Source organism: Phragmites australis, chromosome 24 (genome assembly GCF_958298935.1).
Source record: "Phragmites australis chromosome 24, lpPhrAust1.1, whole genome shotgun sequence".
Taxonomy (NCBI): domain Eukaryota; kingdom Viridiplantae; phylum Streptophyta; class Magnoliopsida; order Poales; family Poaceae; genus Phragmites; species Phragmites australis.
In genome coordinates, this window is record NC_084944.1 from 8,317,540 (window position 1) to 8,345,235 (window position 27,696).

Consider the following 27,696-nt stretch of genomic DNA (forward strand, 5'->3'; position numbering starts at 1 on the left):
GCTTATGTGGAGACGACCTTGCTGCACTTATTCAAACCGCTAACATCGCATATGTGTGAATCTAATTGCTCTGTTCCAAAGTGGATTCCACCGCCGGATGTGTGGTTGATGCTCAATGTAGATGCAGCAACCTTCAAAAATCCGCCTCGCATGGGTGTCGGAGCTGTGGTCCGTGAGCAGAGGGGGGAATTCAGAGCTGCATGCTGTCAGTTAGTGCAGAGAATTGATGATCCAAAGCTAGCTGAAGCAATCCCCGTCAGGAATGATGCCTCCTTCCCTTTGGAGCACAACTTGCAGCAAGTTATTGTATCATCTGATTGTCAAAGCGTTGTCAAGAAGATTAACTCCCACGTGATGGATAGATCCCATGTTGGAGTCATTGTCCAGGATGCAAAAAACATAATTAGTGGATGTCCTTTCGTCTCTTTTACTCATGTCAGCAGATGGTGTAATGAGGCAGCTCATGTTATAGCTAAGCTAGCCCACAGGCAGGCACTGTCGCCAGGAGTCCTACTTGTACTCCATCGCCACAGTTGACATGCATGCAACATCATCTCCGGGTCTGGAAAATAAGAGATCAATTTTAGCTGTACAACTTCTATCATGAGAAACTATGGAACCATGGTTTCAGTTGGTCACGTGTAACCGGAGAACATTCTCGCCACCCCAGGAGAGGCAACAGGCACATCAATCTTTTGGACTGAAATGACTTCAGAATCAGAATTGAAGGTGGCGTTGAGAACTGAATTTGCTTCTTTTTTGTTTGTCTTTGGAGATGAAAGTTTTGCTTAGGACAGAAGCAACGAGGTGAGACAAGTTTCTCTCAATCTTTCATGCCAAGTAGGCAAATAAGAGGGATGGGTTCGAGGTTAGAATCGGATAGTGCATTCGTCAACTAATTCCGCAGTACCAAACAATATAATCAGTTGAACCATATATGGGAAAGAGTTATTAGCCATCATCAAAGCCAAACAAATGTGTTAGAATCCGAGTTAAAATCCAATAGTCCATTCACCAACCAGCTCAAAGTCTCAAACCGAACACCATCAATTCTAATAAACCAGAGAATAACGCACAGCAACTCATCGAAGTAGGCAATGGGACTCTGGAAGCGTGCATTTTGGTCTGTCTGGGACAGACAGCATCACGGCCATGCCATTTATGACGTGCACGCCTGCCTTGGTTCCTGAATCTGCAGCAATGTCAACTCTTCGAACTATCAGGCTATCACACTGGAGAGTCTTTCTAGTGAACATTAACAAGACAATAAATCAGCATAAGATGATAAAACTAATTCAGTGTGGTACATAACACGAAAATACTGTGTTTACAATCAATCATAAAGGGGAAAATACCTAATAGGATGGTACCTAATAGGAGTAAGTCATACAAAAACCTTAGTCATCAAACTACCGCTTACACCACTTGTATCAACAAATTGCCCTTGCACCACATAGGGAAGGAAAGCTCTTCCCTCAGCGATTACCGCTTTGCTACTTCTGGTCGAACGAAAGCAGCCTTGATCTATATGCCTGGCAAAAAGGATACAAGTTTAGTAGATTCTACTAGTATTGTTACTGTATGAAATAATTTCAAACTGGGCATTTGCAAGGGCTAGTGATACTGAGAATTGAACAATGAATCAATTTTGCACAACAATAATGTAACATATGTCACTGAGGTGGTGGAGTTGCTCAACAAATGCCAGAAATAAGTAATTTAACAGTGTGGACCTAAGCTCCAATGGTTAATGCACTCTATTTGTGTATGACAATTTAGTGGATAACATAGTAGTGTTGCTAAACAGTATACTGCACTACTCGATGCAAAATTGAAGTGTACATACAGGAAGAATGCAAAGTATAAGTCCATGTTTGTTTTTTGCTTCTAGTTCTGCTTCTGCTGTAGCTAGATGTCAGAACAAATGGAGTTATGGAGAAGTGATTTCTGGAGAAGCTAGAAGCCCGCTTCTGAGAAAAATGAACTAAAGCTGAGAAGCTCGTCGAGAGATGTTTTTCTGAAAAGCTATGTGCTGAGAAGTCAAAAATTTATTGTAGAAGCTAACAACCTATTTTCAAAATCAGCTTTTTAGACAAGCCAAAAGTAGAAGCTCAAACAAACAGCCTGTTTATAGCTGCCACTTTTTAGCAAACTCGTTCTCCAGAAGCCTGCTTCTAAAGAAATGAATTAGAAGCTAAGAGGCTAGCTAAGAGTAGCTTTTTGAGAAATAGTGTGTTGAGAAGCTAAAAAATATTATAAAAGATAACTAAAATCCAAAAGTAGCTTTTCAGCAAAGTCAAAAGCACAACTTTTCAGAAAAGACAAAAGCAGAAACTCAAACAAACAAGCTCTAAGGCCCTGTTTCGTAGAAGCCAATAGAAACCCAAACAATCAATCAACTTTTACTGGCTTCTGGTTGTGATTTCTAAGAAGCAAAATTAGTCTTTACTATTACAAAAGCCTAAGAAACTAAAAGTAAATCTGGATGTGTTTTCTCTAGAAGCATGCTTCTCAAGCTTCTGGAGAAGCCACAAGTTTTTAAAGCCCAAACAAACAGAGTCTAAGCAACCTTTGAAATAACACATCTCATTAACCAGGATAGCCACAAAACAAGTTGTCATTCCAAAGATATAGAATCTCAATAATCTCATAATGCAAATAAAAAATTTAAAGTAGACACAGTTAAGGGACTCCAACCTTCTCGATCAGTATTACAAGAAAGCCAGTTTCAAATAAATCAAAAGTATGGTAAAATTAAATCAAAGAAATATGGCTTGTTGAGAGCTTGAAACTAATAGTCTCTTTTTTAAAACCTTTTTAGAAGGTCTGTGGAGGCACTGTTACCCTATGTTTCACCGATTCGCCATACGGGTAGAAGGCGAGTATATATTAATATATATTTAAATATCACTAAAAAGCAAATGAGCTAGAGAATATACAAATACAAAATTCAATTTTGTAGCTACTAAGCAAGAAGGTAGTGAGCCATAACATCTAAAATATTGAAATACTCACACTGATACAGATCCATCACGCTGAAGGGGAAAAAGAAAAAGAAAAGAAAAGAACACAGAGAAAAGATGAGATGGGCTTCCATGTGCTGGGCTGCTAGCCGACTCAGCCCACCTATAGACCTTATGCTCATATTTATGCTCCGGACACACCAGCTCATGGACAGGAAGAAATGTATCCGAGGGAGGTATCGACGAGTATCGGAGGGCGTATCGCTAATTAAATTGTCTAATTTTAAAAACATCGTAATTTTCCGATACTTCCCGGTACCTGTATCGAGCCACATCGAGACGTATCGCCGTATCCCTCCGTATCGGATACGGGTATGGCGACCTTGCTGAAGTATCAGTGATTCATAGCTGTTACCCTTCTGAACAAGATCCTTCGTAGACCGGGTCGGAGTTACATCTTTAATCTCACCAACTAAATTGCAGTTGAATTCCACATTTTCTTAAGCGGTAACCCAAATATACTAATTCAAAAATTCGAATATGCTAAATTCAGTTCTTAAAAATATATTATCTGAAGAACTACAAAGATCTCTCCACAATTATGCCTCGAAAATTACCATCCCCCTTTTCTTGATGCCATGGTACACAACTATATGGAATGTATTAGCTGCAGCACTTTGTTGTAGCAAACAGAACAGCCTAGTTTCTATACAGAATCTAGGTTGGTTTCTGATGATGAGCTTTCTAGCAGGAACTATGAAAAATTGCAAAATGCAAATGATATTACCTTATTGAGAACTCCACGATTATGGTTTTCAGGAATTTGTAAAGCTCCATCCATACAGCAGAGCATCGAAGAGTTCCTGATCAAATTTCATAGAGCTTGAGTTGAATCTCATGCTCTCATGTCAGCCCAACCCATTTCTTGAAATGTACTGCCGCTTCTCTCCGTTTTAGTTGTGCTTCTGTTTGCACCTTGGGAGCCTTACCTTTGTACAATGTACTATGGTATTTAAGCCACAGGGACTTGTACTTGTATTTGTCTATAAACATGTCGCCTTTCTCCATCATTTCTATAACTTCCATGGCCCGAAGGAAGAAACCACCTCTGACAAAGCAATATAACAGAGAGTCCAAGAGCTCCTGATCAAATTTCATAGAGCTTGAGTTGGCCAGAAGTTTCATTTCACCCCACAAATCTGTCACCTCCACATATTTACCACCAATGGCAGCATAAGCAGTTATTAAAGAATGAAAAGTTTGTGCATTTGGCACATGGCTCCAATCTTGTTCAGTGCTCTGAGAGCATCATGCATCAATCTCTTCTTGCAGAAGAAATGGATAACATTATTCCAGTCATGATCAACCATATGACCTCTTCTGACTTCCTCCACTAGCCTGGTCGTCAAAGCAGCTTCATTGTTATCACAGTCTTGCAATAGCATCTGAAATTCCTTATGATCAGATTTCGAAACATTCGAGTTCTTTAACTCTTTAAAAAGATGGAGACCAAACAAACGCCGCGGACCCACAAGTAAGGAAGATACAGCAAGGCTTGAGCAAGATCTTGTACAAATTCTTCCAACACGAAGCATTTGCCTGCCATGGATAAAGAAAGACACACAAAAAGAGCTCAACTGATGCAGCAAATGTCATAATTTGTCAGCCTACACCATTGGAACCGCTGGACTTCAACAATAGATATCCCAATCAATAAGTACAATAAATCTAAATAAGATCACACCATCCACCTGGTCTGTAAACCATCCTTACTTCTCTTGCCAAATTATAACAAGGCTATCGCAACATAAAAGTAAAACATGAGCAAGTGCAACAACAAACAACTGATGACTGGCCAAATGTTGCACCTTTACATGTCAATTGAAATTGCAAGCATGCAAACATGAGGTCAGCCTATTTAGCCAAAGGGGTCGCAGAGCAAAGGGTAATCCTATATTCAGTTTTGTAGAATAACACTGCTACCACAACGACTTTTGAGAAGGTACTGCTTTATCAAATCATTGCCACACGCTTTTCATGCTCTATTTCTATTTCTACAAATTCTATCCCTAATTCAGTAATTCAGGACTATATGATCCTAGAGAATGAACATCACATTTCAAGTTTGTAGAGGAGTATTAGTAGAGCAGGAATTAGCTCATATCGAAGTCGGCGCCTTGGGCTGTTGGAACTCGGAGCTCTCCCTGCGCCGTACAGCCTCCTCCTCCCTCTTGTACACGAGTGCCACCTCCTCCTCCTCGAAGGCACGTGGCGGGTGCTGCTGCAGATGGCGGCAGACAGGGCCTGCGCAACGAGGGGCGAAGCGGTGCGGCAACCCGCGAGGGAGATGGGTGAGAGGCTGGTGTGGCACCTGGAGCCGCCGTGAAAGGGCAGAGTCTAGTACCACCGGAGGCGAAGGGGAGACAAAGGTGGTTTGTCATTGCCGGCTCGTGAGACAAATGCCGAAACAGATGTTGGAATGGACCTCCGACTCATAGCTCCAACCAAAGCCAAAACCAATACAATTTCTCCCGGTCGAAACTGGGCTCGACCCAACCAAGGCCGGCAAATGCTTCGGATTTCAGCTCTATGTACCCGTGCGTTACAACGAAAATATAAATATTGGATATAATAATATCAAATACAAACTTAAAGTATGAAAATGTACATACACCATAAGAGCACCACAGAACGAATACGTTGGAAGTGATACCGTAGTTTGATTTCATATAGAATCCAAAAAAATGAGTTCATTTATTTCTATTAGTAAAATGAGTCATATATCCGTAGCCGGTAATGAGACGAAGAGTCTAGAGGACGAGGATGGATAACAGAAGTGAGTAAATTATTCAAATTTTAAGGGTTTTATTAGATAAGAGGAGGGTAGAGAAAGATATGACGTAGAAACCAACTCGTATTTTATATATTAGAGATTATTTTATTTTTATAGATATAATAAAACACAACCACAGGAAGAAAACATCTCTTGACTTTGTCTTAAAGGAGTAGAGTGTTGAACATGTCTAGTCAGAAAACTCGTTAAAAGCAGTTCTTAGAAGTACTATTTTTTATGAACACCTAGATTCAAAATTAATAGATGTCCTCTCAGTTGTAACTGAGCTATCATTTGGTTCTCTCTGGCTATAGATATAGCTATATTTTATCTAATACCCCTAAATTATAACATACTAGCAATTCTTTTCTTGAGATCGGGATGGCCCCTCGTTATGCACATTGTTTGGTGCATGCTGGCTTCAATCTTATATGCCATGGCCCAGAATTTCTTATGAAACTTGTGCCCCACTACTTGATTAAATCTGGCATTAGTGGTTCAATTATCTGAGGTAGAGTTGCTACTCTCAACCGATACCAGTTGCCACTTGAAGGTGGTTTCAGCTCTGATTTTCTCTCTATTATGAGCTCTACAGACCAACAGATCGATTGAACAACGAGCATTCGCATAATCCAAATGTAGAAAGTTTGTTACCCACATGCTCGTTGTCTTGTGCCGAGATCTTTCTTGACGTAACTACACCGATATGACAGCTAAGACGTGATTCAACTTTTAACGAGCCCTACGTGTTAACGACGAAGTCACCGTTAAGTAGAACCGCTTCCCGTTGCCATTGGTGCTGCTCATCACTCCTAGTGACGTGACTGACATCACTGGCATGGAAGCGATGGTAGCAGAGCAGCTGCATGAGCCACACCAGTGTCTCACGCACTTCACAGTGGAAGAAGAAGCAAGCAGGGAAGCAGGGATGCGCCATTGGCGCAGGATCACGAGATCTTCGATCTTCTCCAACACCTGATTCGAAAACCAGCCTGGTCTTGGCCACACTACAGCTTGCAGAAAAGAAAAGAAAAGAAAAGCAAAAGGATCTTTTTTCCTGGAGCCGGAAGGTCCATCTGCGTCAGGATTTTTCATGGAACAGCATCGCGCGGTAGCGGCACTCGTGGCTGCAGAAGGCCATCTCCCCCCTGCATGCAAGATCACGCCACCACAACGGCAGAGTTGGTCACTCCATCAAATGGAATCAGAGAAACGAGATGACGAAACAAACATTCAGGTTTTCTTTGTTTGAAACTGATCCTGAACAGCCAGTTCTGAAACTTCGACCGAGCAGAGGAAAAGAAATGGAGGGTAGAGAGCTTGAAGCACTGACCTGTACATGAAGATGTCCTTGCCGTGGCCGAGGTCCTTGCTGCAGCCATGGCACCACCTGAGGAACTCGTCCTCGTCGCCACCCGCCGAGAACTCGCAGCAGCTGTCGACGACGACGCGGTCGTCGAAGATGTGCGTCGTCCTCGGGTTCGGTCCGCGCGCGATGACGCGGGTGTAGTCCTCCGACGCCTCCATCTCCCTCGGCGACAGGCGCCGGCGTGGGGAGGACCGCGCCGGGCGGTCAGCGACCGTGGGGATCCGGCAGTTCTTGACGCCGAACTCCTTGGACTCCGCCGGCGAGGGCGAGGACGAGCACGGCGCGTTGGTTGTGTGGACCGGCGGCCGGAGCCTCTGCCCTGTCAGGACAGTCGAGGCGGCTTCGGTGGCCTCTCCGTTCAACGCGCCGGCGAGGCCCAGCCTGACGGGCCTCGCCTCCCAGGGGCGGTGGCTCTGGCTCTTGCTCTTGCCCCAGCGGTCGCCGCCTGACGACCTCCCGCCACGGGAGAACGGAACGGCCGTGGTTCTGTGGCACGTGGTCGCCGGAGACGTGGGGCTAGCGGCCGCTTGCAGGGTAGAGGTGGGGCTCACGACGGCCTCCGATGCCTCGCCGGAGGCGCTGCTCTCAGCCAAGAACAGCTTGGGAGGCGCTGAAACTGCGGTGCCCGCGTGACGACCGTGATCAAATGCAATCTCGCTCTGCTTGGTGGCTCCACCGCCTGGCTTAGTCCTCCTCCCCGACATCTCAGCGACCAACTAGTAACCGCAGCAGCTCTACTTAGCTTGATCTCTGCAGCAAAATTTCCATGGAGAAGCATCAGAACGCACTGTAAAATTAAAAGGAGATAAGTTTCAGAGCATCAGTTTAATCTAATACTACCAGCTGATGGATATATAAGCGAGCTTGCAAGTCACAGAGCAGAGTGCGCAGCCATGGACGAATGCATGGAATGAGCAAAGGCTCAACAGATAGCATTCTCCCGGCAAGGAAGCAAAGGAAGATCGAGTGATGCCTGTTAAATACATGCATGCAGCTTCACCTTTTGGGAGGCAGAGGGCGTTGACATGCGGGCCCTTACACGTACGTGCCAGGTGTGGTCCACCCGGCAGTGCATCGTATTGGGATGTGAGACGTGCCACGTGTGCAGTGGGCGAATGGCGAATGGCGATGGCGATGGCGATGGCGATGGCGATGGGTGCAGCGCAAGAGCGACGCTGTTAACTCGCAAGTTGCAGCATGCTGGCGCCAAAGGATAATCATCAGCTGCAAGCCTGCAACTGCCCTCATGCAACCAAAGTACTTCTATCCATCACAAATAAGTATTATTTTAATTATGTGTAATCAATATTTTAAAACTTTAGTTATAAATTATTTTTATATATATAAAGTTTAGATACTTCAAAATGATACAGATATATTTGTCTAAAAAAATAGTTTTATAATAGTATAACTTTATTATATTTTATAAACAAATTACATCAAAAAGTAGTAGTCAAAGATGTGTTTTGATGATCATATTGATATCTAAAACGATAATTATTTATGATTACAAGGAGTAGTAAATACTTTTACGGCACATGCTGTCCCGTTGAGCACCGTTGATTTTTTGCTTTGAGATATATGCATACATAAATATGCCCCTTCCTCGTCGTTTGTGCACGAATCTTGATGCAAGTTCTTGATAGATAGTGAGGAAGGGTGTCCACCTAGGAAGAAAAATGATTCCCCCCACTTCTACGATTAACGGAATGTCTTGTTGCGAGGCGTCTGAGAATAAAAAAAAATCAGTTGTTGTTGACCACTGTCGGATATGCATCAGATGCCTCGTGTTCTTCTTCCTTCTCCCTGCATAGCCCTTCTTGCTCCGTTGCATGTCTGCACCGTCACATGGCTCCTCCGCTCAAGCTCTCCTTCTCCATATCCATCGTCGCCTCTCATTTTGTCAGGGCTCTTGGATTTTGGGGTTAAGGCTCTAGGATTTGGACGAGGGACATACTTAGGGATGGGCGGGGATGGTGGCCAGACCGATGGAGGCAACAAGCGCTTGGTGGGGCGATGAGACTGGGGTGGTGGAGGAAGGCTGGTGGGAAGATGAAGGTGGCGGGGGTGTGAAATTGACGGCATCCCAGCAAAGTCGGGTTAGTGTAGTGACAGTGGATCCAGCGGCGGAGACGGAGAAGAGGGGGTGTGTGGGAGGCTCGTCAGCTGTCGACATTGCTCAGAAGAGAGATAGAACTTGAGGGGGTGCCTGTGTGCCTACTGAAATTTCTTTAGATTTCAGTCGACCGAGCACAAGTCGTACTTTCAGCTCAGGATAAGATAATATGTACATCATTTCCATTTATGCGTGTATAAATTTATCTATATTGTGCATCCCATCATAAGAAAATAAAACCAGGTATACAAGTTTATAGTTCTTGAGATAATTGTCTATATTTGTCATTTGATATCGGGCTTTCTTCTTCTAATTAATACAATACAAGTCATGTGCTACTCGTGAGCAGCTAGAGTCTAATACAAGTCATATGTTAATCTCATGACATGCAGTCTGATTCTGCATTTCTGATTGGCCAGGGCCATGCATGCATGCATGCATGCGACCTTGTGAGAGAGACTCGAGAAATGATGCTAAAGCTACCTGTGCTGTGCATGCCATGCATCCATGGGTTCAATCTCTCTCTGTTCACTACTCTTGTAGGCTAGGCTGCAATCCTGCATCATATCTGCGTGCAAATGGGACAGATGCTGCATAAAATGGAGACACAGCATATGGTTGTAGTAGCAGGCATTAGTTCTGGCTAGGGCCTTTTTTTCTGTGCTGGTACACTGGAGAATTTGACCAGAGCATTGAAATGTGCAGTCTACAGTGTATGAATTCTCCAAGCTAGTCGGATGATTCAGGATGAAATTGCCCCAAAAAAAAAAAACTTTTTTGAGAAATTAGAGTTTATTGCATCATCACTTTAATTGATTTTTCTCTGTTGAATGCATGAAACTCATACTGATGATCCTAGTATGATATATCAATTATTTATTCACTGTGCTATTTTCTTTTGATGTGACCGAACGTTTGACAATAATATCAAGAAACAGGATGTACAATACTTGGATTCTTAGATCAGACAAATATTTGGGATCTACGAATCTACTTACATGTTAAAAGATTCTCAACAAATATTTTCAAAAGCAATTTTTAGATCAGACAAATATTTGGGATCTACGACTCTAGCTACATATATTAACAGATTCTTACTAAATATTTTCAAAAGCAATAATACTGCCACCGTATATTTACTCGCTACGTCCATTTGGATTTCCTAAGAAGAAAGCAGTTAATTTCAAAGTTCTCTTCTGCAAAAAGGAATTAGCATCGCTCATCTACTGAAAAACTAATAATAGCATCGCTCATGCTCTGCTTGTGCAAAGACGTACATACGACACTATGCGCTTGTCTTCCCAATGGACAATTGACACGTAAGGAGCATGACCATAAAAAAGAAAAGGACATTGGTAGGGCATCCAATCTGTTTGATTTGCTTGTGATGAGTGATTGATATTAGTATTAATTTGGTTTGAAGATCTTCAATTTTGCTTAAGCCTTAATGTGCTGATTCTGGTGAACTCGGAACTTCCGGTTTGAACCTGAAACTTTCAGCGATTATCCGGCGTCCAAAGTTTTTGTATCGTTGGAGCTTCCGATGTTTAATTTTGGTTGCATGAATCCGAAACTTTCAGTCTAGACCCCAAACTTCTGGTTTTATGGGAAAACTGAAACCGAGAGCCCATGTCCGGATTGAACCCGGAACTTTCGAGTACCAAAACTTCTGGGTTTGAACCGGGACTTTTGAGTACCCTGGATGAAGTCCATTTTTCCCATGTTCACGATTCTTCTTGGAATGTGATTTCAACTGAGAATTTTGATTTTGGACTAACTGGAGTTGAAGTTGAAAAAATGTGTTTGCTTGTCTCATAATGTGTAGGTAATGGATGCAATTTGACGGCCGATAACGGTATGATCGAGGTCAAGTGGGGTGGTTGATGCCGGATGATCAAGGAGGGCGAACAGAGTCAAGGGTGATCCTAGTTGTACACGTTAAGTCAAGCAAAGCATGAAAGATGGATAGAGACGTCGTGTTGATAAAGTCAAGCGAAATGGATATCGGTGCAAGTGATAAGGCTGCTCGAGGGATTGGGAGTGGAAGAGACTTGCCGACGGTCAAGATCACAAGACGGAGTACACGTGTCGACATTGGGAGGCTTACTTGAGGTAAAGCAAATGGCAGTGAGTCACGTTTTGAGAAACGTACAATGGGTTTCACAGTTTGACCTCAAAATCGTGGGAATGGTGGAAATGCACGTGGCATCATCAGAAAGTTTGCGTTAAGATGAAGCTAAGTCATGAAGGTTTCACGGTCGTCCGATGAATAGAGGAGAAAATAGATTAACATAACATCGGTGGTAAGTAGGAGTGTACTACAAGATAGAGATATTTTAGAAACAAGTAAACTTGGCATCCAAGAAAGCTTCCAATGCCTATAAATAGAGAGGTAGGACTATGTGAGAGGGTGAAACAACCACTTGAGCCTCTTGAGCCACTCATATGAGTGCTTTGTGCTAGGATTTTAGAAGAGAGGAATAAGAGTGCTTAGCCTACGTATTAGGTTAGAGTTTTATAAGGAAATTTTTTTGTAATCCGTTTAAAATAGGACTGATCTCTGTAAGCAATGAAATTTATGTTTACTCTTGTGCTTGAATTAATCTCCTTCTACCTTCTCTCTATTGGTTTCTTTGCGAGTTTACAAGTTTTTTTGTCCTTCGGTTGCGTTTTTGTTTTCATGCATAAGCTGAAAATTCCTACCTTATTGGAGTGGTTTTTCTCACTGCTAGAGACATAAAATTCACGTACAAACGTAGTTAATTGGGTATTGAATTCCCTTGACACTTATCTATCAACTTGCAGAATTTTTTAACTCAATATTCATCTTTTAGATATTTGGGTGTTTCTTCTCAAGATCCAAGTCTTGTACGGGGATGAGTTATGGATTAGTATGCTATGGAACATAGTGTTCGATTCCAATCATTAGACTTATCATTGATTGAATTTTTAAGTTTGGATTTTGAATTTCTGAATCACTATTCTGTTCTGATCGGAACTTCCGATCTGATTCGTAACTTCCGGATTGAAGTTATAAATCGTGACAGAGAACCTCAAGCTATAGTTCATCTGGAGCTTCCGGATACCTAGAACTTCCAGATGAATAATGTTTTCAACATTGGGTTTCCACTGTGTTCTTTATTGAGTTTTGTTGAGATATGTTTTTGGTACGTTGGCGTTGGGTGAATATAAAAGAAGATTATAAATTTTTTTATTAAGACGTTTATTCACTCCTCTAGTCACCGTTATAGATCCTACAAATCAAAGTCGCAGCTATTCAAACTGCATCCTGCGTCGTCGTATCCTTGTGGTTCTTTATAGAAAATTCAGTCCCTAATTTAAAACTGGATTTGTTTGTACTCAATTTGTCTGATTGGACGAGTAAATGACAGTCCCCATTCGATTAGGACTCAAATCAATTATTGTCGTCAGTTCTGCTTCTGCAGTGCGATTGCTGACGGGATGGGCCAGCCATCAGCTTAAATTGCTACAAACATGAACAAATAATGCTCATGGTCTATCGATCATACATGAATTTTTCTTCTGGTCAAGTGTAAAAAATATTCTTCAGGGTACTACAGTCTTGTGTAAAACTACTGGTAGAATTCTTCTGTTCTTGATCTCCAGTGTGTGCATGCATGGGTCTAGCTAGTCAGGCAGCTGCAGTGAGAATTAACAGAACTGTGAAAAGAACTAAAGATGGTCCAGATCAGAAATGAGTGAATGCAATGCTGGACCAAGGCCACTGCACTGCACGTCCAAACAGTGTAGCAGTTGATGGATGAACAGCTAGCCCAATGCATGGGTCCTTCTGCTCGTGTGGGCATTCTCTGAAAAATTGGGATGGCAACTTTGACCATGACCTAGCTAGAGATCAAAGTGATGCTATCAGGGGTCCCTCATTCTAGTCGCTACCATGGCACCATGGCCTTATTAACTGCCATGCTACATCAGTGGGGTGTGCCCTAGGCTAAAACTTTGGCTTTTTCTGGTTATTATTTTTCAGCTCAAGTATTTTTTGGCCTACTTTCTTGCGGTGAATGAATTTTCAGTTGGTGATATGCAGTGACTAACAGTGGGTAAAAATGTAGTACGCCTACTAGGATTTTTGCAAATTGCAATCAATGTGCCTATGTTTGCATGCAACTGGTTCATCAGACAAGGGTATGTACGCACAAACGGCATTTCAATTCCTCCCTTCGATCATCTTCCATTAATATGGTAGCCGAACCAAAGCGTAGAAAATTAAGCTAAAGAGAAGAGAAGCAAAGGATCAGCATGAACTGCTGCTGGCATCAAACTTTGGCCTGTTCTTGCTAGCATTTGGTCCCCAATCACATGCCCAAACAGTCAATAGACGACCTGCAATAGGTCTTCGATTCCCCTTTCATCTCACGAGCAATGATGCCTAGAGGGATCGGTCCATGCATGCCTCTGAAGGCTTCCATCTTTTGGTGTCGATTTCGAACTCTCATTGGAGGTCACCATCCTGTGGTCTGCATCTTGGTGTGCTTGTCTACTTGATGATGGGCAGTACTACAGTTCAGTACAGATAGATGGAGCGACCATATGCCCCTATTTCTTTTGTCTCTCCAGTAATCACACCTTAATGCCTGGAATAGAATGGAGCATCTTTGAGACGATGAAATTAACTAGAATAGGATGGGGGTAATCATGTCCTCTCCCTCTCTTTCAATGCCTGGATGCAAACCTATCACCTTGATGCATGGACACAACCTGCTAAACAAAGTTATCGGCGGGTCAGGTGTCGCGTAGCGAGGTCATGTTTGGCTTTTGTTATGATCTCAAAAGGCAGCTTGTGAAAGACTGCGCAATGATCAAAGTTGCGCTGATAATTGGTGCCTGGGAATGGAAAGTGTGTGTGGATCAAGATGCATGCAGTGCCTCTGGATCAGTATGAACCTTGGAGAAGCCGTGGATTGGAAGGCACAACCCAAGAAAAGGAGCCAGGTTTTGAGCCCACACTAATGAACCTTTGGAGGCAATTTGACAAACATCTAATCCATAAGTTGGCGAAAACTTTATCATTGATCTCAAAGAGGCTGAAATCTTTACTATAGTATCTGATTCCTGCTGGCACAAAGTGGTTGCAACAGGTAAATCATGTGAAAAGAAAAAACAAAAATTGCTGCCTCAAAAGTTGTATATTTGGGCCTTTGGGGCCATGCATATATTTAACAACTCCACCATGGCACCATTGGTTATGGTGGTTAAGTTGTAGATTTGAAGCTATATTAATTGTCATTCTTCTTCAAAGCAAAGATGTGCAAGGATAGCTAGCAATCTGACACAACTTACAGACAGGTTTTTGCAGTTTCTTGGTTCCAGGCTATATATCCTTGGATTGCCTGAATTTTGAAGTAATTACGCTCTTACTAAAAACTAAAGCTTGTCATATTCAGCAGTACAGACCTATTTGTCTAAATGTAAGCTTCAAAGTTTTTACTAAGGTGCTCATCAACCATTTAAATAGTATTGCGGGCCATATAATCCGCCTGACACAAATGGCTTTCATAAGTGGAAGAAATATTCTCGAAGGAGTAGTCATTTTACGCGAGATATTACACGAACTCCATTGAAAAAAGATAAGCGGTGTGATCATCAAAATTGACTTTGAGAAGTCATATGACAAAATTAAATGGCTATTCCTGCTATAATCCCTTCGGATGAAAGGCTTCTCACCTAAATGGTGTATATAGGTAGAACACCTCATTTCTAGGGGTAGCATAGCAGTAAAAGTCAATAATAAAATTGGTCATTACTTCCAAAGGAAGAAAGGTCTATGTCAAGGCGACCCGCTTTCTCCTATTTTGTTTAACATTGTCGCTGATAAGTTAGCAGTAATTATTGAGAGAGCCAAAAAAGCAGGCCAAGTTGAAGGAGTTGTACCCCATTTGATGGACAGTAGGCTATCAATCCTTCAGTATGCCAACGACACGATCTTATTCATTGAGGATAACCTGGAGAAGGCGAAGAACATGAAACTTTTGTTTTGTGCTTTCAAACAGCTTTCAGGGTTAAAAATAAACTTTCATAAAAATGAATTATTTTGTTTTGAGGCGAGTCAAGACAAGGCCGACCAATATGCTGACATATTCAGATGTGCAATGGGCGAGTTACACATGAGGTACCTAGGAATCCCGATTCAATACTGAAAACTAAGAAACTCAGACTGGAAAGGAATAGAGGAACGAATTGAAAAAGACTGAGCGGTTGGAAGGCCAAGTACCTATCTACGGGGGGTAGATTGGTACTTCTAAACTCAGTTCTTAGTAGCCTTCCCACATATATGATATTTTTCTTCCAAATCCTACGTGGGGTTCTAAAAAAGATCGATTATTTTCGATCAAGATTCTATTGGCAAAGCGATGGTAAAAAAAGAAATACCGCCTGACGAAATGGAAAGTCCTATGTAAACGCAAAGATCTGGGTGGATTAGGGATCAATGACCTTAACATCTAAGATACCTCTCTCTTATGTAAGTGGTTGTACAAGCTACTTACTGAGGATGGGACGTGGCAAGAACTTCATCGAAACAAATATATGGGTCTAAAACCTCTTTCACAAGTTGAAGGAAAACCAGATGACTCGTGTAGCGAACATAGCTTTCTTAGTACATGTATGTGATTTTGATAATTAATGATAACATAGTCAATGTGACTAACATGTTTGTCAAGTATATGCTTTAGTAGCTCTTATTGATGCTATACATGAAGAAGCCACCGAAGTCAAACTCAAGAAAGTTTAAATTAGACGAGTTCAGAAAAGATTGCACTCACCGGATGGTTCAGTGTTCAGGCATTTGAACACACCGGAGTGTTCTTACTCAGAAGATGTTTTTCAGCAGAACACACTGGATGGTCCGGTGTTAAGGTGATGTGCACACTAGAGTGTTTTATAGGAGAAGTGCAATTTGCAGAAGAATGGATTTCAACTCACCGGATGGTTCGGTAATTAGAAGGAGTATACACTAGAACATTTTTAAGGAGGTGTTTTCGATGTCAGAAAAAGTTTGAACACCAGATGGTCTGGTGATGAAGAGAAGTAAACACCGGAGGCTTCACCGAAGTATTTTCCATGAGATGTTGCAAATTCTAGTCTGGTGTGGGTATACACATCGAATGGTCCAATGATCAGAAGTATACACACCAAACAATGAATAGTGAAGAAGATGTGGCTCAGTCGGTTCAAATACACACACACCGGATAGTCCGGTGATGGAGTTCAAGGTCACACTGGAATATTCGGTGTTCACAATGGTTTTGAGTGGGGTTCCAACTGCTAGTTTTCTACTGCTATACACACCGGATGGTCCGATATTTGTACTGGTGTTAACACTTAATCATTTGGTGTTCACTGTCTTTTGTGACCGTTGGAGCAACAACTAGTGCGCAGGTTTGAGGCTATAAATACCCCCACTTGGCTATTTGAGGGTGATGGAGTCTAGGAAGCTCATAGACACTTGAGTAGATATCGAAGTCACTAAAGTTCTTAAAGTGATCATCCAAGGTAATTAAGCATATAATTAGAAAGTGATTAGTACTAATAGGCCTAGAGAGAGTTGTTGCTAGGTGGTGCTACCTAGAGAGAGGATCAAGAAGTGATCCTATCTTGTACCAAGTGGTACACCGGCACCTTCGAGTCTTGGTGACTTGTCGGCATCGTAAGCCTTGGTGGCTTATACTTGTTGACCCTCCGACTTAGTGTGGAGCGCTGGTAAGACTCTTGTACGGGGACATGGAGACCCTTACCTTGGTGGCTCAAGCTCCAAAGTGAAGGCGGCGGCAAGTGATCAGAAGAGAGGCTTGTGGTAAGTCCTTGCCTAAGTGGCTTAGCGGCTCAACCTACTTGAGGTCTAGGTAGCTCAAGGGCCGTGATTGGGTGCCGTCCGGGAGCTATGGCTAGGTGGCTGCTCCAACGTAGACTTGGAGTGGCGTTTATATCATCGATACCATAGGATAAAAATCCCTTATACCGAATTTGCTCTCTCTACCTTATTTACGTTTTTGCATTTACCTTCATAGAGAGTTTGTTAGGATTGGCTATAGGTTTCAAACCTTTTGAATGGTAGAGTAGACACATTAGATGAACCTAGACCACATTTAGATAGAAATTGATATATATTTATCTTATGAAGTTTTTGGAGCCGATTAGTTTTAGTTGTCCTAATTCACCCCCTTTTAGAATATCACTGGTCCTTTCAATTAGTATTAGAGCCTCATGCTCTTGATAGGCACTTACTTCCCCGTTGAAAAATTCTAATAACTTGTTATTTACAAGCCAAATGTTTAGATGCTTGGAGAGTCACCGAAGACGGGATGAAGCAACGTGTCACAAATAAGGAGAAACAATTCGATGCTTTAGCGAAGAGTATCCTTATATCATCTCTAAGCATTGATGCATTTAATCGAGTTTATTTTCTCACAATACTCATGATATTTGGACTAGCCTAATTGAAATACATAAAGTCACAAAGGATGTACGCAATGAGAAATAGCATGTGCTAGTCTCTCAACTTAATAGTATTAAACAACTTGCCCATAAAAGTGCTAATGACATGTACTCACGTTTGAATATTCTTGTCAATGAGATCAATGAGCTAGGTTTTACGCCAATTGAAGATGATCAAGTGCTGGGAAGAATACTTCAAGCTCTTCTTTCAAACTACAAGTTGATAGTATCCATCATCTACGATAATAACAATATTAGCAAGATGACTCTAAGCCAAGTTCTCAGCAAGATCACCGCCCATGAGATGACCATGAACATAGAGGTTGAAGCCTCCTACTCATCCGGTGCTAAGAATCTTGCCCTCACAAGCAAGAAAGCTTCATCCCCACACATGAAGATGAGAAGGCAAGGGTAAGAGTCATGCTCAAGCGAAGATGATAGTGATGAAGATGAAGAGAGCGATGAAGAAGATAAGCAAAGCACCTCAAGTGATGAAGAAATGGATCCAAAGATCACTAAGCTCATCTCAAGATTGGAGAAGGACCTCAAGAGGATCAGCGTTAAGATTGATTATCCAATCTCCATAAAAAACTTGATCAACATAATTGATCATATCAAGAAGAAGAAGAAGACCAAGAACAAGATGGAGACAAGTGAAAGAGGTAAAGAATTTGCAAGTATAGGGAGATGAGTGAATGAAGATGAAGATTCAAGCTCAAATGATGAGAGCTTTACTATCCATTCCTCCAACACAAGCTCTTCCTCAAGGTCGTCATCACGCAAGTCGTCATCACACAAGTGCCTTTTGGCCAAATGTATGAAAAATGATGTAAGTGATGATGAATCCAATGAGGATTCACTCTCTCAAGAAGAGATTATTGAATTGATTAATGAGCAACAAAGAGCCTTAAAGAAACAAGCTAAATAACTTATGAAATTCAATGCGCTTAATGATATTTATGCTTATTTTGTTTCCAATTGTAAACAATTGTTGAGTAAATTCGAATTGCTAAGCAAAGAGCATGAAAAGCTTAAGGCAAAACTTTAAGGTATTGAATCTCAACCTAAGGTCCATTTGGAGCAATCTACCTCTCCCTTTGATTTTGATTCTAAGGTAAATGCTTCTACTTCTTGTGATGATTTGGTTGATCTATCTAGCTCATCCCTTTGCAATGAGACATATGTTGAGAATGTTATAGAATTATGTAATGATCTAATTGCACAAGAGAATGATGAGATCAATCAATAAATTGAGAAGCTCAAGAAGGACTTAGCAAGATTGAAGGGCAAGAATCATGTTCAACCTCTTCAAGATAACCGTGATAACATGGTGAAGAAGCTGGCGGAGGGGTCCATCGTGACATGCTTCAAGTGTCATCAAGAAGGCCACAAGTCTTTCTAATGCAAGTAAGTCAAGAAGAAGACAAAGGAGAAGAAAAAGGCAATGAACCTCTCAGACAAGACCCCAAACTTTTACACCAAGCCCAACTATAAGATCAAGATTAAGAGCAACCACTACAAATTTAAGAGAAAGAATAATGATAAAGTGGTTGCATACATGGTTGGGAGAAATAATTGATGGTGAAACCAACTGTCAGAGGATTAACTCCTATCGCAGGGATCCCGAGAGACCCCTTTTTAGAGATTCGGCCGGGGGGATGATCCTGAATAAGTTCGTCGGAGAAATAAATGGAAGTGGATGTAGAGGCGACGGCCGGTGGTGGGGGATGATTGACCTAGTGCAAAGAGGAATAAATGCACCGGAATTTAGACAGGTTCGGGCCGCACGGGGGCGTAATACCCTACTCCTGTATGGATGAATTAACTGTCCTGAGGGAGGTCCCCCGAGGATGTATCTGGTTACAAGAATATTGTGTCTAACTAAAAGCTTGAGGCTCTTTGTTTCTCGGTGTTTGGATGCAAGAAATCCATCTAGAATTTCTCGGCCCTGGGTGTAAGGGTGCGGGCGTGCCAGTGTACCTAAGTACACAAAATGAATAGACAAAAGACAAAAGGTAGGGAACACATTTTATTCATATTAGATAATACAAATATAGGTTCCCATATATGTGCGCGTGCTCCATAACCTGCTGACGGCAATCTGACTTGGGCGACGTTGTCCTCTAGTTCCCAGGGCCTCGAAAGACTCCTAGTTAATTACATCCGCGAGTCGAGCTCACAGAACACCTCTGATTAAGCTGTGTACATGGTCGTCTTCTTCAGTCTTCGCTTTGCGTTCTCCATGCATGTGATGATGTGGTTGGTGTAGATGAGGGTGTTAGCATCATCCATGGCTTTGTATGTCCATGAGCTGATGGTAGCGCAGCTAATGCGTTAGCTGCACCCGCCCTGGTCATCTGGACTTGTCGGTCGCGAACGACGCGTAGTCATTGTAGTAGATGGGAGAACATGCATGGTGATGCTCGGCTTGTCCGGTTCGATGACTTGGTAGTGTCATCGGGATGAGAAGATAAGAGAAGCAATTAGTAAAGATGAACATCCGGGGAACACCATCCGGGAAAGCCTGCGGACTCCACTGCTTGACTGTGTGATCTAGTAGCAATACGTGCATGCATGCATGCACTAATACATGCGTATTTGTATATACACATGCACTAGTGTATCTAAATATTGGGCCGGCCTTCAGGTCGTGCGCGATGCCTCCGGCGGCCAGCATGGTGATGTTGAGGTCTCGCCGAACGGTGCGACATCTTGGTAGCCTCGGCATCGTCCCTGACGGTGCACTGTCAACCTTGGTAGCACCGGCGGCTCCATGACCTGTATAGTCTTAGCGGGATCTTCAACTTCACCTCGGAAGCTGCTTCGCCAGATGGCGCCGTCTTAAGCTTGACAACTTGAACGGCGAGTCTCGGCGGATCGTGGACGGGTCATCGTGACGGAGCGCTTCTCTCCGGGCGGCGCGAGGGCGAACTCCATGAGCGTCCGTGGAGGTTGCGAGCATGACGACGTCCTTCCCTAGGAGGGTGGCCTGCGGCTCGGAGTCTCGGCGGCGTCCTTCGCTACAGGCTTAGTGTCCTCGGCTGCAGCATCCACGGCACCATACGGGCAGGCTACATGCGCTCCCATGCATGGATGCGATATGCGAGAGAGAGAGAAAGGAAGAACAGATCATGGGTTGTGCTCACCCATAGCTGACGTGAACATCATCTTCCTCCTTGACTTCACGTGTGCTTCTAGCAGATGGCTTTTCTGCCTTTCGATCCTTGGCAAATCGATCTCCAAGCTCCGGCTGATAGTCCGCGCCTGTGTAGTCGTCCGTCGAGGATGTCGGCTAGTCGGAGATCAGCAGGCTCCCGGCGGCGTGCGCCGTGGTGGTGGCAGGATGACTGCGTGCGCGTAGATGTCAATGCGATGGGCGTGGATGAAAATGGATGTCTTCCGATCTTCCTCCCCCTGGCGTGGAGAGAAGATGTTCTTTTATAAGCAGCAGCTGGGGCAGCCCGTGTGGAGAGGGCCTCGCGACGGAGCGCCGCCGCCATTCTGTTTAGCAGGCGCGCGATTCTCGAAGGTAGTTGAGCTAATCCGCTGGACGGTGTGCGAACGAGCCAATCAGATCATGCGTCGAGAGATACGAACAACCCGTCGAGTCGAAAAGCTGGTAGCTTCTCGGTGCTCATCTCATATTGGACGTACGCATGCATGTACACTCTAGCTAGCTCAAACTGCCACACGTAATGCATGTCCCATGCATGAAGTTGCTTTGCTTTTTTTTCCTCTCTGCTCATCTCGTATTGGATGTACGCATGCATGTACACTCTAGCTAGTTCAAACTGCCACACGTAATGCATGTCCCATGCATGAAGTTGCTTTGCTTTTTTTCCTTCTCCTTGCTTCGTGCAATCGTGCGCAGGCTAACTCGCGGGTTAAGAACAGGTGCTGTCCCATGACTCCGGCCGTGCTGTACGTATTTGGTATTCATGTACGTATTTTGGAGAGAGAGAGAGAAAAAAAGAATGTGGTTTGTGAATGCATGCACTCTTTATTATGCATGTACGTGAATGCATGACGAATGACCATGCAAGTGCTTGCTTTCTTTCTTTCTTTTTCCTTGCTTCTTGGATAGCACACATGTGAGTATGCATATCATCTTTTAACACATATATTGATGATAGAATATATCCCAAGGTTATGAACAAAATATCATCAAACACTCGGCAGAAGCTCTGCTCAGGCTAGCTCACAATGTCTTCGTCTGTTGGCTTGGTTCGTTGTGGGGTTCGCCCTCTCTGTTTCTCTTCTTCTCCGCCCTCTCTGTTTCTCTTCTCCGGTGTGTCGACTCTTTTATGCCTTCACCGGCCACGACATGCCCCGAACGGGAAGGAAGGGGTACAAGTTCCAAGACGCCATGACCGAAAAAGGCGTCATCATTTTTTCTGGGCGAAATGACTGGGGCGGTGGAAAAAAGAGCGGCGCGCGTCTGGTCACTCGTCACTGTGGACGCCCTGTCAACGGGCGCCGTTGAGAGGGCCCACTGGGCAGCCACAGAGGCACCCGGCGTGCCCGTCCTGTCTTGTTCCTCTGCCACGGTAGGGCGGTAGGCGGAACGCCTTGATCCTGACAATGCTATCTCAAGACACAACGGGAGATACGGGACGGGACCCGTGCAATTAATAGCCCTACGCCCCTCTGCCAAAGCATGGCAGGAGCTGACGCTGCGGCGGGAGCAGCTGGATATGTCAGGCCACGCGTGCCTATTTAATGCGGCTTTGGACCTCTGACGGGCAGACACTTCATCGGTGGGCCCCTCGGGGGCCTCCCTGGGTCGTCGGAGAACCGAGTGCTCGGGGGTTCCGTTGACCTCCCCGAGCACTCTCTCCCGAGCACTCTCGCATGAACCTTCGGGGAACCGAGTGCTCGGGGGCTGCCACGTGCAACCCCGAGCACTCTCTCCCGAGCACTTTTGCACTAACTCTTCGGGGAACCGAGTGCTCGAGGGCTGCCACGTGTAGCCCCGAGCACTCTCTCCCGGAACTTAGCTCTTCTGATCGTCGGGGGACTAGGGTTCTCGGGGGCGACCGGGCACCTCCCCGAGCACTTTCTTCCCGGTACTTGGACTCTGCGGGTCATCGGGGAACTGGGGTGCTCGGAGACCAGAGGCTGTGGCCCCCGAGCACCTTCTCCCGGAACTCAGATTTTCCTCATCCCGCAGGAGGGACCTCGCGGGATGGTGACGCGTGACAGACGGCTGGCCTGGCCTCGGGACTCACGGACCCCCGGTTCCTGATACACCGACACCAACCCATTTGGGTACCCAAGGAAGTCATCACTAACATGAGTTTGGGTCCAAAGAAGAATTGAAGTCCACAGATTGACTCGAGGGATTTGGAGACTCGACTCACAAGATGAAGTGAAGTTTCAAGCAAAGAAGTCAAGTATACAAGATTGGGCACATTGATGAAGACCTTGATCATCATATACCCAAATCTACCATCCAAAGGTTAAGAGGTATTGGTAACTAGATTTTTGTTCATGCATTTTGTTTTGCATCTATTACATTTGTCTTGTTGAGGATTGCATGTGGATATTTTATTTTCTTGCAATGCCTTGTATATATTTTTCATATGTTAAGTTGCTCGTGTTTCTTTCTAACCCATGAGCAACCTACATGGTTTGTTAATTATAGGTTTTTTACATTGCATATTTCTTCAAGTGAAATACTTTATGTGCTATGAGTCCAATCTATAGGATAAATTTCCCATTGTTATCAATGACAAATGCATATCTCTCACAAATATTCGACACTTGTATGCACACATTTAGGAGGAGCATATCCTATGGGTTTTGATTTTGAGACTAACATGCATTGTAAGTCGTATCCTTCGTAGTCTCATGGAATAACCTACAAGTCCTCGGAGGTATGCAATATTTAAAGGCTTTAATTTGTATAATTATCAAATTATTTATACATTTAAGCTACCTCCATGCATAATATGACTTAAACTTTCTATCTTGATATATTGTTTAGTGTGCAAGTATTGTCACATATATACAAGTGGTTCATGACAAGTGGGTCTAACCATATGCACACACATAGAGGGAGTTTAGACCATATTATGTGAGTTTCATGAATTGTGATCTATATCCATTCTTACAAGTGGTATCATCTTATTGGATCATGATTTATGAAGCTTCATCCCGTTTTCTCTAACATTTTTACTTGAATTCAACATGTGTTTGTAGCCTTTTTGAGATTGTTGACGAAGTGGTAGAATTTTAGCGATCAAAGCAAGATGACATGCCCAGGGGAAGAATGAACAAGGAAACAAAATGCCTAGGGACGCCAAGATTGACAAAAGGGGGACAAAATGAAGGACCTCTTGCATGGATCGATAAAGGGAGATAGTGGCGATAGGGGGAGAATTTTCTCCATAACGACCACATCAAAAGGGAGACAAAATAAAGGTAAGAACAAGGTATGACAAAGATGTGATCTTTCCCTTACAATTGCTATAATTATTTGTTCTTACCATGCATGCAAGCAAGTAGGTAAGGTCTTGTGCCATTTACATTTAGTTTTCAATTGGTATATTTCAATATTTGCCCCTTGCTTTGGTTGTGTTGTCATTAATCACTAAAAAGAGGAGATTGTAGCGAACATGACCCTCTTAGGGTATATATGTGATTTTGGTGATTAATGACAACATAGTTAATAGGACTAACATGTTTGTCAAGTAAATGTTGTACTATATGTCATGGATGCTATACATGAAGAAGGCACCAAAGCCAAATTCAAGAAAGTTTAAATTGGATGATTTCAGAAAAGATTGCACTCACTGGATGATCCGGTATTCATGCATTTGTACACACCGGAGTGTTTTTCCTCAGAAGATGTTTTTCAGCAGAACACACCGGATGGTCCAGTGTTAAGGTGATGTGTACACCAGAGTGTTTACAGTAGAAGTGCAATTTGCAGAAGAATGGATTTGAACTCACCGGATGGTCCGATAATCAAAAGGAGTATACACTGGAGCATTTTTAAGGAGGTGTTTTTGGTGTCAGAAAAAGTTTGAACACCGGATGGTCCGGTGATGAAGAGAAGTAAACACCAGAGTCTTCACCAGAGTATTTTCCAAAAGATGTTGCAAATTCTAGTCTGGTGTGGGTGTACACACCGAATGGTCCGATGATCAGAAGTATACGCACCGAACAATAAATAGTGAAGAAGATGTGGCTCGATCAGTTCAAGTATACACACCGGATAGTTCGGTGATGGAGTTCAAGGCCACACCGGAATATCCGGTGTTCATAATGGTTTTGAGTGGGGTTCCAACGGCTAGTTTTCTACTGCTGTACACACCAGATCATCCAGTGCTCACTGTCTTTTGTGACTGTTGGAGCAATACCTAGTGCACGGTTTTGAGGCTATAAATATTCGCACTCGGCCATTTGATGGTGCTAGAGTCCAGGGAAGCTCATAAATACTTGAGAAGACATCTAAGCCACCAAAGTGATCATCTAAAGTAATTAAGTACATGATTAGGAAGTGATTAGTGCTAATAGGCCTAGAGAGTATTGTTACTGCCTAGAGAGAGGTTCAATGAGTGATCCTAACTTGTACCAAGTGGTACGTCAGTACCTTGGAGTCTTGGTGACTCACCGGCATTGTAAGCCTTGGTGGCTCATACTTGTTGACCCTCCGACTTGATGTGGAGTGATGGTAAGACTCTTCTACAGGGACACAGAGACCCTTACTTTGGTGGCTCAAGCTCTGAAGTGAAGACAACGACAAGTGACTAGAAGAGAGGCTTATAATAAGGCCTTACCTAAATAGCTTGGCGGCTCAACCTACTTGAGGCCTAGGTGGCTCATGGGCTGTGACTGAGTGCCATCCAGGAGCTATAGCCTATGTGATTGCTCCAACGTGGACTAGGGGTGGTATTTATGATATCGATACCACGAGATAAAAATCTCTTGTGGCAAGTTTACTCTCTCTACCTTATTTATGTTTCCGCATTTACTTCTTGCAATATATCATTTGCATGTTCACCTTTATAGAGTAGTTTGCTAGGATTGGCCATAGATTGCAAACCTTTTGAACGGTAGAATAGACACACTAGATGAACCTAGAGCACATTTAGATAGAAATTGATATAGATTTATCTTGTGGAGTTTTTGGATCTAATTAGTTTTATTTATTCTAATTCACCTCCCTCTTAGGACATCACCGATCCTTTCAATTCGTACTTCTGGATCGGACTAATGAAAGTGAAAAGTATCATATTCATATATGATACTTTTAACATAAAGGATGGATCCAAAATTAGATTTTGGGCCGACACTTGGTTAGGCAACTCACCACTGAGATGTCAATATCCTTCATTATATAACATAGTGCAAAACAAACAAGACTTGGTTGCTTTGGTAATATAGTCTTTCTCTACAAATATTTCGTTCAAGTGGGATCTAAATGGCTCGAAACTAATCGCATGGAATGAATTGATGGCTCGTTTAACCAACATCACTTTATTAGGGATTGAGATGAATTCAAATGGATCTTAAACCAGACTGGAAAAATATACAATTAGCTCTTTGTACAATGCCCTGGTGCATGGTGATGAACCAATCCAAAAGTGTAAAATGTGGAAAATAAAGCTACCATTAAAACCTAAAATATTCCTTTGGTATTTATAGAAAGGGGTTCTGCTAACAAAGGATAACCTAAGGAAAAGACAATGGCTTGAAGATCAGAAGTGTTGTTTTTGTCACAAATCTGAGACAATTAAGCATCTCTTCTTTGATTGTTGTTTCGCATGTTCTGCATGGCTAATAGTCCAGGTAGCATCAAATCTTTACCAACCGCGAAGCATTCAAAATATGCTTGGGAAGTGGCTTCAGGGTCATAGTAAAAGTGTGAAAGGCTATATTATGACAGCGGCAACCACATTTTGTTGGGTGCTATGGCTATGCAGGAACGCCATTGTGGCTATGCAGGAACGCCATTGTCTTTCACAAGTAGAAATATATTTCTCCTTTGTAGGCTATTGTTACTTGTACACACTGGCTCCATTCATGGTCTATACTTTATCGGCAGGAGCATCGCGTGATGATTACTACTGCATGTACGAGACTGGAGCATGCCGCCAGGGAGCTATTTACCCGATTTGGATGTCAGTCTAGACTCTGCATCTATGCTTAAGCAGAATGACTTCAACAGAGGAGATGTGTTTCTTCTTATTATGTATCTCATGTAACGTTCTAGCTCCTTATATTGTGGCTGTTTGCATCTCAGTAATGCAGAGGCCGGGGGTAAACTCTTGTGCGGTTATATCATCTTGATGTAATGATGAGAGTTATAAAGCTCCATTTTTCAAAAAAAAAAATCATTGGATTTCAACTTTCAAGGCACTCCAATAAGGATTAAAACTGGCCAACTGGGCTAGCACGAGGTCCGCTACTGTAGGCACGACCTAGGCACACCTCGCTGGGCCATGCCTAGGCCGATGCGCGGCACGCCGTGCCGGCACGAGCACATCATACGATGGCTTGGGTAGGCACGGTTAGCTCGGCACGGCTCAGCACGACTTTGGAGCCGTTGGTGCGCAGCTGGCCTAGCTAGGCACGATTAGCCCGTCGGGCGCACGTGGGCATAGTGGGTTAACTGGGTTGTGCCTAGCCCATTTAACTCGTTAACCTAAAATTTCAAAATTTCTAGTCATTTTTTTTACCATTTGGGCTCTAAAAAAGTCGATTTTTTTGCAAAATTCACCATTTTCACCTATAAATAGAGCACCATCCCGCCCTCCCATTTCATACCAGCAACAACATTTGCTCTCTTGTTTCCTCCTCTCATTCTTCTCTCAAAGTTCTTGAGAAATTACGATAATTTGACAGAATTCGTTTGAATTGTTGCAAAAAAAAAAATCCGAAAAATTTCAATACTGTCATCCTACTGTTTTGAAGAAATCTTGGTGATTTCTTGCAT

At 43.1% G+C, this 27,696-nt stretch overlaps 1 protein-coding gene across 1 annotated transcript; it reads right to left on the reverse strand.

Moving 5' to 3' along the window:
• Positions 1-4,580: 4,580 nt before the first annotated feature.
• Positions 4,581-8,179, reverse strand: LOC133907026 (FCS-Like Zinc finger 8-like). The gene is made up of 3 exons (XM_062349003.1): positions 8,006-8,179; positions 7,130-7,915; positions 4,581-6,944 (listed from the first exon to the last, which is right to left on the reverse strand). Exons 2-3 carry the CDS (start codon positions 7,867-7,869, stop codon positions 6,878-6,880), a joined length of 807 nt encoding a protein of 268 aa, XP_062204987.1. The 5' UTR covers positions 7,870-7,915; positions 8,006-8,179; the 3' UTR covers positions 4,581-6,877.
• Positions 8,180-27,696: the final 19,517 nt, after the last annotated feature.